Source organism: Rhinoraja longicauda, chromosome 22, assembly GCF_053455715.1.
Source record: "Rhinoraja longicauda isolate Sanriku21f chromosome 22, sRhiLon1.1, whole genome shotgun sequence".
Lineage (NCBI taxonomy): Eukaryota > Metazoa > Chordata > Chondrichthyes > Rajiformes > Arhynchobatidae > Rhinoraja > Rhinoraja longicauda.
In genome coordinates, this window is record NC_135974.1 from 9,692,004 (window position 1) to 9,704,522 (window position 12,519).

Sequence of the window (12,519 nt, forward strand, 5' to 3'; positions counted from 1 at the left end):
CAACTATTTGTAATGTCTTCTGGATATCTGCAACCATCAGATAAGCTGTTTCAATTTTAATCAATTCACCACTGACAGCCATACCATCAGCTAATCAGATCCCATATTGTGAAGGTTTATATCCCTAAAACTTTCTTTCTCATTTTCCATCTTAAAAATCGGACTTTGATAAACCTTTTTCAACTGCCCTCCGAGATCAATCATCATTTTTTATTTGATAAAGTATAGAAAAGCACCTTGGACCATTCTACATGTTGACATAAATTAAAATGTAAACATTAAATGCACTTGTACAGCACAGGTTCTGGAAAGAGATTTCCAACAATGAATGTGGGAAACTGCAATTTCTGGCATTCCATTGTGGACTCCAACTGCAGAGCAAAGTGAGACTGAGGGCAGCAAGAACTTCTGCATTACTGCATACATATGCACAAAAGTATACGACAATCACACAGGGAAATAGCAATCGTTTTATGCCAAAATTATGAGGATTTACAAATCAGAATCAGAAGTTTGAGCCACAAAAAGTGATTGTATCTGGATCAATCAATCTGAAATTCTAATTTAAATTATAATTGAATCCATTTTTTGCTACTGTAAATTTTGCAATGTGTTATCCTGTGTTTTGCATGAATCCCTGCATCCCAAAAGAATTCAAAGAGAAAATAATGGCTCCCTTGGGATTTTGTCCCTGGATAGATTTGGAAATTTTGCCTGAGATTATTAGCACCTTTATTTCAGATTCCAATTCAGTTTATAGGAAGGGGCAACAAAGAAAGCCAATGGAATGTTGGCCTTCATAACAAGAGGAGTTGAGTATAGGAGCAAAGAGGTCCTTCTGCAGTTGTACAGGGCCCTAGTGAGACCACACCTGGAGTACTGTGTGCAGTTTTGGTCTCCAAATTTGAGGAAGGATATTCTTGCTATTGAGGGCGTGCAGCATAGGTTTACTAGGTTAATTCCCGGAATGGCGGGACTATCATATGTTGAAAGACTGGAGCGACTAGGCTTGTATACATTGGAATTTAGAAGGATGAGAGGAGATCTTATTGAAACGTATAAGATTATTAAGGGGTTGGACACGTTAGAGGCAGGAAACATGTTTCCAATGTTGGGGGAGTCCAGAACAAGGGGCCACAGTTTAAGAATAAGGGGTAGGCCATTTAGAACTGAGATGAGGAAAAACATTTTCAGTCAGAGAGTTGTGAATCTGTGGAATTCTCTGCCTCAGAAGGCAGTGGAGGCCAATTCTCTGACTGCATTCAAGAGAGAGCTGGATAGAGCTCTCAAGGATAGCGGAGTCAGGGGGTATGGGGAGAAGGCAGGAACGGGGTACTGATTGAGAATGATCAGCCATGATCACATTGAATGGCGGTGCTGGCTCGAAGGGCCGAATGGCCTCCTCCTGCACCTATTGTCTATTGTCTATTGAGAAGAAAACATTGCTTCATATTAAGGGTGTCAAAGGAACAAAGGAAGTACACAATATGTTTTACTTAAAATGGCAATGATGAGTTATTTTGCACAATAAACTGAAGTACTAGGACTCAAATATTCAAAAGGGAGTGGTTGAACTACCGTGGCAAGAAGAGAAAATGAATCCAACATGCTGGTAAGAAACATCATGGGAGGTTGAGAAGATTAGATGGACAATTGGACTTCTTGTCAAAATTGATGACCAGAGGAAAAGAAAACTCAAAAGAAATTAGCCTATGGTATTAAAGGCAAGGTACTAGCATGAATAGAAGATTGGCTCACTGGCAGAAGGCAAAGAGCGGGTATAAAGGGGGCCTTTCCGAATTGGCGGCAAGTGATTTGTGATGTTCCGCAGGGGTCGGTGTTGTGTCCGCTACTTTTCACGTTATATGTTAATGATCTGGATGAAGGCTTTGTGGCCAAGTTTGCGGATGATACGAAGATAGGTGGAGGGGAAGGTTAAGACGATTGCCCAATTCCCTTGTCAATTAAATATGATGCCCACCGAGTCTTTGAGATGGGCTTTATAAACACAATTTATAATTCAGACACTAATTATAAATATTTTATTCACTTACTTGAAACTGGAAATAGAAAGGAAGGAAAATAAAAGAATCATAAACATACTTACTTATTAAGTTCTAATGTGATAGTTCCACGTGGTTCTGCTTCTACACTCTTCCCCCAAAATTTAAGCTTTGGATAAATGGAACCATGGAAAACAAAATCCTTATTGATGCCTTCTGAATAAAATGCACTGATTGGTGGATGATGGCTAACCTGTTCAGATACAAGCCTAAATCCAAGATCCTCCCTGTCAAAACAAAACAAAGTCATATGAAAAACATGTAGCATTTTTAAAGCAGAGTTATTGAAAACTTCTAAATTGTAAAGCTCAACAAATCTGTAACAGAATAAGGGAATCAAATCATCAAATTTTAGTGGGTACAGAGGAGAAACAGATTGGTTAGTCGCTTGCATATACTGCTATGTGGTTTAGAAAATACACTTAAGATCTCCCTCAAAATTTTGCTGCACAAGAAATCAGTTGATTTACGAGCAATTACTGTTACGTAGGCAAAGTTTTAAATAGCACATGGCAAAAATGATGGCGGGGGGGGGGAGGAGGGAGTTACACACCTCAACCTTCATTAAGCTAAAATCAAGGATAAACATTTAGATTGGTATTCCTTGGGTGTGACTGCCAAAGTGCCTCCTTTTATGTAGTTACATTCTAGCAAAGATCCAGGTCATAAAATATGGAAAAGGAAAGTTTAACTGCATCAATACTAACAGGATGAAACATTATAAATTAAATAAAATAAATTCAAAACAAATGTTAATCCTGGTGGTAGATGTCAATATGTCCATAGATTTGCAAATATTTGCTATCATATTACCGGCTCTTTAATTACTCCTCAACTTACAAAACTTTTCTCACTATAAACTAAGACCCCGAGAGTTCTTGACGGGATGAATGTGAAGAGGATGTTCCCACCCGTCGAATGAACTGGAACATGGGATCCACTTAAAGGTAGGAGTTATCATTTACAACAGAATCTCATCTCTCAAAGCATCGTCTTTGGAGCTCTCTTCCTGAAAGGAAGGTGAAGCAGAGCTTTGAATATCTTTAATGTAGACAGATGCGTGAAAAGCAAGGGAGTGAAAGACACCTACCACATATAGATGAAGGTTCAACTCCCAATGCACCATGGTATTTTATTAATGACGGAGCAGGCATGAGAGACTGAGTGGCCAAGATCAGCTCAATTGTACAAATTTATGAAAAGCAGGCCAATCACTACAATATGGATTTCATTCTTCCTTAGAGGTCATATTGCTTTAATCAGGATTGTCAAGATTACAGTGTTCCTTTTATAATCTGGATTATCATAATTTATTCTGTGCTGCCTACAAGATGGATCCCAAAGACCCCAGATATTCTGAGGATCCCACCTTAAGGTCATAAGTGATAGGAGTAGAATTAGGCCATTCGGCCCATCAAGTCTACTCCACAATCAACCATGGCTGATCTATCTCTCCCTCCTAACCCCATTCTCCTGCCTTCTCCACATAATCTTTGACATCTGTACAAATCAAAAATCTATCTATCTCTGCCTCGATTGATTTGGCCTCTACAGCCGAGTGTGGCAAAGAATTATACAGATTCACCACCCTCTGACTAAAGAAATTTCTCCTCATCTCCTTCCTAAAAGTATATCTTTTAATTCTGAGGCTATGACCTCTAGTCCTAGACTCTCCCACTAGTGGAAACATCCTCTCCACATCCACTTTATCCAACCCTTTCACTATTCTATATGTTTCAGTTAGGTCCCCCCCTCATTCTTCTAAACTTCAGCTAGTATAGGCCCAGTGCCAACAAACGCCTATCATAGGTTAACCTACTCATTCCTTCTTCAAGAGATAAGGCAAGAAGGAATCTTCAAGAGATAAGGCAAGAGGAGGTGGTATGGGTTAGGTAAGGGGAAAAGGAGAATTAAAGAGAGTAGAGCCCTTCTGAAACCAAAGTAGGCATTTATGTAAGGAGCTGCAGGAGACGAGCCAAGTCCTCAGTAAATAGATGTCCTCCATTTTTAATCGTGGAGAAAGACCTCAAACTAGGGAACATGGGAAAATTAATGATGTTTTGAGGACAGTATGCATTAGTCGGAGGTGATGCTGAACACTCTAAGATAAGTGAAGATAGATAAAAGGCGTGATCAGACATATTCATGTCTAGGAAGAAACCAGAGGAGGAATTGACTAAGATATACAAATCATTGTTTGACATGGGTGAGGTGCCGCAATGTTGGACCTTTATTTAAGAAGGTTTGCAAAGAAAAACTTGGAAATTATAGATTAGTAAACCTAACATCTGTGGTACTAGAATTACTGGAGAGGATTCGGAGGGATAGGATATCTAGGCATTTGGAAAGGCAGCAGTGATTAGAGGTGGTCAGCAGGGCTTTGTGCATGGGAAATCATGTTTCATGAATATGAGTGAGTTTTTTGAAGCAGCAGCATAAAGGGTTGATCAGGGCAAGGCAGAAGATGTGGACTTCAGCAAGGTCTTTGATAAGGTTTTGCATGGTAGGCTGCTCTGGAAGGTTAGATTGCATGGGATCCAGGGAGAGCTAAGTGGATACAGAATTGGTTTAATGGTAAGAAGATAACAGTGGTGATGGAGGAAGGTTAATTTTGTGACTGGAAGCTTGTACTGTACGGTGTGGCGCAGGGATCGTTTTGAGCCCTTTGTGGTTTGTCATCTCTAAATCAACAATTACAAGGCATGATTAGTAAGAATTACAGTGGGATCTTCATCAACTGGGTCGAGGAATGTCTAATGGAATTTAATTTAGATAAGTGTGAGGTATTGAATTTTGGCAATTCAAACCAGGGCAGAAACTCCACAATGAATGGCAAGGTCCTAGGGAATGTCGTAGTGCAGAGGGATCTAGGAGTATATGCACATAGCTTCTCGAAAATAACTTCACACATAGATAGGGCGGCAAAGGTGGCTTTTGGCATGCTGGCCTTCATCAGTCAGGAAATTCAGTATAGAAGCAACGGAATATGTTACAGTTGGAAAGATGCCTTTAAGCTGAACAGAGTGCAGACATGATCTATGAGAATGTTACTAGGACTTAACAGCATGAGCTATAGATAGAAATTAGGCAGGATAGGACTTTAGTCCACGGTGCGCAGGAGGCTGAGGGGTGATCTTAGAGTGGTACATAAAATCTTGAAGGGAATAGATAGGGTGAATGTACAGTCTTTTCTCCCCAGGGTGGGGCAATGAACTATATGTCAGGTTTAAAATGAATGGAGAAAAATTTAATAGGAATCAGAGGAGTATCCTTTTCACAGAGGTGGTAGGAATATGGAATGAGCTGCCAGAGGAAGTTGTCGAAGCAGGTTCAATAACAGCAATTAAAAGCCATTTGGACAGGTACATAGATAGGAAAGATTTGAAGGGATATGGGCCAAATACAGGCAAACAAGAACAGCTCAGACTGGGCTTCTTGGTTGGCATGGACAAATTGAACCAAAGAGTCCATGTCTGTGCTGTGTGATTCAATGACTCAAACCTTTCAGAAGTGTTCTTCAATATTGAGAAGAAAAGTGGCCAACTTCAAATATGATAATCCCAACATGAGAAGCGGCATTAGAAATGGCTGCATGAAAGAAAATGCCACATTTTGGTACAAGAGGCATTATCAGGCGAAAAGTTAGCTGTGCATGCTGTCATAAACACCTTCTTAAAGCCTTTTCATCATCATCTAAGAACCATCACAGAGAGATCCCTCTCCATTAACATTGCAAATTCCAAGCTCAGATTCAGCACAAATACTGTCTTTCAAACACTAACAATTCTGAGTCCAACCTCCCCTGTTGCACATCAATATACAAAGTCAACACTACCACCTAAATGTGAAGCTACAACTGTATAAATTAACAGAATTGGATGACTTGGACCTTCACAACTGCTCTATCGTTTAACAAGATCATAGCTGATTTGATTGCAACGTCACTCCACATTCCCACCTATCTGCAGTAATCATTTATTCCCTAATTTAACCAGAAATTGCCTCAAAGAAGATTCTGCTTCGACCAGTATTTGAGGAAGAAAAAGCTCAAGACTAAGAAAAAATAAATTCACATTATCTTCTTAAATGGGCGACGCCTTATAATTTAAAGCAGTTCCAGATTATCCCACTACACAAAATGTTCTTTACACATCAAGATCCTCCCAGTATCTTCTTTCACTTGGCGAGTACAATAACAGGGTAAATTATGTCTGTTTTTAATTACCTTAAGAGCAACCTTATAGGGGTATATAACATCATGAGGGCATAGATAAGGTGGATGATCATGCAGTATTTTTCTCGGGATAGGGTAGTCTAAAACTGGAGTGCATAGATTTAAGGTAAATGAAAAGATTTAATTGGGATCCGAGGGGCAACTTTTGCCACACGGAGAATGGTGGGTATGTTGAATAACCTTCCAGAGGAAGGGATAGACACAAGTATAATTACAATGTTTTAGAAGATATTTGTATAGGAATGGTTTAGAGTGCGCAATGCATCCAAACAGGATTATCCCTGGTAGGCAACTTGGTCAGCATGGACAAGTTGGGTCAAACGGTCAGTTTCTGGACTGTATAACTCTGACTCTTAATTTAATAAAATATCACTTTCCTACTTGTGTTGATTTATTTTATTTTAAGTGTTCCTGGAGTACAACCCGAGTCTTTACATTGAAATTAATGAGAAAGGCCTTTTCAATTACTTTTTGCTTCACAAAACATTTCCTTGAACGCTACCATATCATGAATAAAGGAATACCAATAACCATTTATCTCAATATATAGTTTACTAAAAATAGATCACAGATGGGTAATAGGTTTTTTTCAAAAAAAGATACTGAATGTTAGTTGCTTATTATTTAAAAGATCAACTCATTGTTTTTTTCCAATTACAACATTTACATTGGTAGCAAAAAGGAGAGAAAGGAAGCAACAAAAATTAATGCAGACCATTTTTCCAAATGTTGCTGTGTGCATCTTACCTTCTCAGTTCATAGGTTTCACCTAGAAGTGGATTGAATGGTTTGCCAGTCCTTTCCCATTGTGAAGCAACAGAAGAAACAGCAAATGCAGCTACCGTCTGTGGCAAATACAAAAAGCTTTCAAGTTTGCAATAGTGTGTGTTAAATGGCTCATTTAAACTGAATTTATGTTTTGTTCATGACAAGTTATTTCTGTACATTTAAATACATCTATGTACCGTATTTCAAAAGAGTAACTTAAAGATGGATTGGTATCAATTTTTCAAAGATCACTAAATTTCAGGAGGGAACAAGAAGATTAGAAAATAGAAAAGGAGCAGAATGGACAAAGTGGCAGGAGGAGGCAGCAGCGAAGTGGCCAAAGCAACGGCTGACAGGAAGAAGCAGCAGATGGTGAGAGGGGAGGGAAATATAAGGTCATGTAACTTCAGTAAGAGAAATTAAAACATTTTTTTACGTTGGAGAGAAAAGTTTGAAGAGATCCAGGTATTCTAGTGCATGAATCACAAGGTTTGCTGGCAGGTCCAACAAGTGGTGAAGGCGGAATGTTGGTCTTTATAGCACAGGAGATAGAATTTAAGCGAGGTTTTGGTGAGGTCAGCATGGAATATTGTCTGGAATAATGTGCACAGCATTGGAGGATGTCTAAAAAGAATGCACGAGGCCAAGTTCTGAGATGAGAAGGTTGTCCTGTAGAGAGATGCTAGACAGCATCTGCATTGCAGGGTGTGTAATCCTTTATAAAGTTTAGAAGAATGAGATATGACTTCATTCAAAACATCCAAAATCATAAGGGGACTTGACATTGTAAATGTTGAGATGCTTCCTCTAATGGTATAGTCACAAACAAGTATACATAGCTACAAAATAAGGGGCCAGTCATTTAAAACTGATGTGAATAGAAATTTCCTCAAAGGATTATGAATTTTGGAATTCACTGCCCCCAAGGATAAGAGGCCAGATAGTTAGATATAGCTAAGATTGAGGGAGATTAATATTTGAAAGAGAACATTATGGAGAACTGGCACAGAAGAAGAGTTGAGGCCAGCATTGTTCAACCATATTAAATGGCAGGGTAGGCTAGAGGGATCTGGTAACCTTTTCCTACTCCTATTTTCTTGTGTATAAGGGTATCTCATATCAAACATCTTGCCTGCAAACACTGCTACATGTTCTTGGCATTCCCACTGCACTTGGTTGTCTTCCTTGCACAGCAACATTTTCTTAATGAAAATGTTTCAGCACAAAAGATCCAGCCAAATTGATCTTGGGGTTGTTCACACCTTAAATTACATCTTTATAAAGCATACCTACCTGTAATCTTTCTATTGAATCAGAAAGCAGAGAGGCCTTGTGAATAAGGTACGTGTGCTCCATATATTCTGTAATTCGTTGAAGAAAGCTCAAAGGCTCATTAAATATAATAGGCATAGTAATTTTTGACAGTTCCTAAAAAAACATCAAATTTTGTGTTAAGATTCAGGAAGTCAACCGTAAATGAGTATTTTTGCAAATATTGTCAACTAATGATCAAAGCAAATGCCTTTTAATATATAGAATATAAAACAATTCATCCTTGTATTCTTGCCCCATTTGAGTTTAGATTTTTTTTTAATGTCATTTCAAAATGTTAATATTTACATTTTAAAACAGGTAAACATCCGAATCCCTGAAGTGTGCAGAGTCAAAAGTTGACGCTGAGCCAAAGAAGTAGTCATTTAAACTTCAAAGAAAAATAACGAATAGCAATTGCATCGTGCCTGATGGATAGCAGGTGGGATACGAGGATGCTGCAGAAAATCTTTATGAGGATATGGACAGGCTAAGTCCATTGTCAAATTGATAAGATGGAATGTAACAAAGGTAGATAACTGGTAAGTAAGATTCTGGCTGAACAAACTGAAAGGTCGAATATTATTTATTAAATAATGTGGGCGGCAAGGTGGCGCAGCGGTAGGGTTGCTGCCTCAGATCTTGCAGCGCCAGAGACACAGGTTCGATCCCAACTACAAGTGCCATCTGTATCGAGTTTGTACATTCTCCCCGTGACCGCGTAGGTTTTCTCCGAGATCTTCGGTTTCCTCCCACACTCCAAAGACGTACATGTTTGTACGTTAATCGGCTTGGTGTATGTGTAAATTGTCCCGAGTGTGTGTAGGATAGTGTTAATGTGCGGGGATCGCTGGTCGGCACGGACTCGGTGGGCCGAAGGGTCTGTTTCCGTGCTGTATCTCTAAAAAAAGTGTGACATTTAAAGGCATTGGTGTGCAGAGGGACTTGGGTGTCTTCGTATACGGATCTAATTTAATATCTCGACTCAACAGGCAATGAAATTAGCAAAATGGTATGTTCATCTCTATTGCAAGAGGATTTGCACACAATAATTTGCACGCATCCTCATCACAAAGAGCACCAGAGTGAAAGCATTTGAGGAATATCATACAATTTAAAAGTATTATTCAATTAAAAGTACAGAAAATTAACAATTTATTTTAACAATAACAAGAACATCAACAGACCTCAAGGTCAAGAATAATTCTGAAGTTAGAAATATCAGAGTGGAAATATGAGTATTTTTCAAATTTATAAAGTTGATTTAGATCACTCAGTATGGACTCACCAATCCAATGCATTTTTTTAAAATGCTCCACAAACTTAATTGATTTCTGCTATACATTGGAGCTGGTAATGCAGTTCTGTCGGGAAAGAAAATGTAGATGGGTTATAAATAGCAGACTCAAATCAAAGTAAGAATATTTCACCCTCATTACCAACAACAAAACAGAAGGAAGATTTCAAATAACTAAGGAAACCATCCTAATCGAAGAAAAATATTCAATCCAACTAATTTGCTCCATCTTTATTTCTTGCTCAATTGGCTAGAATGGTCAGCTGGACAGTTTTCCATGCCAGATGAACTCACCGATGTTTTTTAATTCCATTTTCTTGGGTCAAATCTTGGTTATGAACATTCTGTTCAGATGAGCTGCTTCCACTTTTGCTGGAAAAACTCTCCAATCTCGTTTCAGAATCATCTGATTCAAAACCTACATAATAGTAATAACATATAATCAATTCTCCTGTTAATATTATTAGTTAGATATTACCAAGTTAATCAAATAAAATCACTCTGCAAAAGGTAAAAGATTTAAAAAAGTTAAGAGACAATTCAAATAATCATCTTGCCCAACCAGGAAATACAATTCACTGTTCCTTCAGGACATTAATTTCTTTTTGGGAAAACTCCTCTTTATTTTCAGCCAGAGCTACAGATTGATCTCTTTTTAACTGACAGAAGCTGCCAATTTACACTAAAACAATAATAAATTAACCTAACCAATTAAAAATTCATGAATAAAACAAAGTGCCAGTGGAGGACAAAACAAGATGATTAAGACAAACCATAATAAGTTAATAAAAGGTTGCCAATGCCAAGAGTTAGGTGAAAAATAAAGAAAATGGCAGAAACATTCAGGGGGTCAGGCAGCATCTATGGAAAGAGAAACAGGGTTAACACACGAGGATGGACACCATTCAGTTATCTAGTTTATTTCCTTATGAAGGACAGATAAAGATAGACATTCTACATAGTTCTAACTGCATGATCAACTCGACAAAATTAACAATAACCTTTGGAATCAAATCCTGATGATCTTGGGTGAGGCCATAAGGATTCTATCACACAACTGTCAGAATCTATCAATGCAGTATACTGACTCGTAGTTCAGATGAATATGAACAGTTTTCCCTCAGTTAAGAACCAGTTTTCCCTCAGTCAAGAGTAGCGTACAAATATTTGTTTGCCTATATATAAACACACGCACCTCCTCGAGAGCAATATTTTACTTAGTATAAAATTAAATTAAATTCACTCAAGTATAATTTTGGATATTTCTCTTGATGACTATGCCACTTATTTTAAAATAGTCTTTCATATGCATATTCAAGGTTACCAAGTGATCAATACTTCTAGCAAGATTGAATACTCAACATCTCCATGGACGGTTTCAAAACCTAGTTTTACAACACGTCCGTATGGTTAAATCAGAACCATTGGCATTACAAATCTTTTTGTAAGCAGCATCTCAAAAAAGCAGCAATGCATAGAATATAGGACAATACGGCACAGGAATAGGCCCTTCGACCCAGTGTTTGTGCCAAACGATGCCAAATTAAACTACTCTCCACAACCAGAACGCGATCCATATCCCTTCATTCGCTAAAGCAAGAACAACTTTCAGCAGCTTTTTTATTAAATTCCCATTCATTGAAAGACATAGATTGGGAGTTTTAAAGAAAGTATTGGTTCTAAAAATCACTAAAATACTTGCCTGTGACCGCATCATAAAACTCTTCTTCACTATTCATCCTCCCTTTGGAAAAAAACTCCTTTGTTTCCAATGTAGGCACTTCAGTACATTATTCTTCTTTGTCACGGTATTGAATAATATTTCTTGATTTTCCTAGATGTTCACGAAATATCTAAAACCAAAAATAATTGAAAAGCAATTTAAAAAGCACTTTACACACCTGTCATTGCATTAAAATATTGTATCATTTGATTCTCAGATACAATAGATGCAGGAGTAGGCCATTCGGCCCTTCGAGCCAGCACCGTCATTCACTGTGATCATGGCTGATCATCCACATCAGTACCCCATTCATGCCTTCTCCCTGTATCCCTTGACTCAGTTATCTTTAAGAGCTCCATCTAACTCTCTCTTGAAAGAGAATCGGCCTCCACTGCCTTCTGAGGCAGAGAATTCCACAGATTCATAACTCTCTGGGTGAAAAAGTTTTTCCTCATCTCCGTTCTAAATGGCTTACCCTTTATTCTTAAACTGTGGTCCCTGGTTCTGCTCTTCCCCCAACATCGGGAACATGTTTCCTGCCTCAAGCGAGTCCAATCCCTTAATAATCTTATGTTTCAATAAGATCCCCTCTCATCCTTCTAAATTCTAGTGTGTACAAGCCGAGTCGCTCCATTCTTTCAACATATGACAGCCCAGCCATCCCGGGAATTAACCTCGTGAACCTACGCTGCACTCCCTCAATAGCAAGAATGTCCTTCCTCAAATTTGGACATCAAAGCTGCACACAATACTCCAGGTGTGGTCTCACCAGAGCCCTGTACAACTGCAGAAGGACCTCTTTGTTCCTATACTCAACTCCTCTTGTTATGAAGGCCAACATGCCATTAGCCTTCTTCACTGCCTGCTGTACCTGCATGCTTACTTTCAGTGACTAATGCACAAGAACACCCAGATCTTGTTATACTTCCCCTTTTCCTAACTTGACACCATTCAGATAATAATCTGCCTTCCTGTTCTTGTCACCAAAGTGGATAACCTCGCATTTATCCACATTAAACTGCATCTGCCATGCATCTGCCCACTCACCCAACCTGTCAAGTCACCCTGCATCCTCATAGCATCCTCCTCTTAGTTCACACTGCCACCCGGCTTTGTGTCATCT

At 38.6% G+C, this 12,519-nt stretch overlaps 1 protein-coding gene across 2 annotated transcripts in view; it reads right to left on the reverse strand.

Annotated features, from left to right (window-relative positions):
• The window catches only part of osbpl2b (oxysterol binding protein-like 2b), a 74,033-nt gene that overhangs the window by 21,567 nt on the left and 39,947 nt on the right, over window positions 1-12,519 (reverse strand). For both annotated transcript variants that reach the window (XM_078418706.1, XM_078418707.1), the window contains 6 exons: window positions 11,376-11,526; window positions 9,968-10,091; window positions 9,665-9,740; window positions 8,359-8,493; window positions 7,045-7,142; window positions 2,108-2,290 (listed from right to left, as the gene is read on the reverse strand). In XM_078418706.1, coding sequence (XP_078274832.1) covers window positions 2,108-2,290; window positions 7,045-7,142; window positions 8,359-8,493; window positions 9,665-9,740; window positions 9,968-10,091; window positions 11,376-11,412 — 653 coding nt within the window. In that variant the 5' untranslated portion in view covers window positions 11,413-11,526. The remainder of the gene's footprint in view (window positions 1-2,107; window positions 2,291-7,044; window positions 7,143-8,358; window positions 8,494-9,664; window positions 9,741-9,967; window positions 10,092-11,375; window positions 11,527-12,519) is intronic.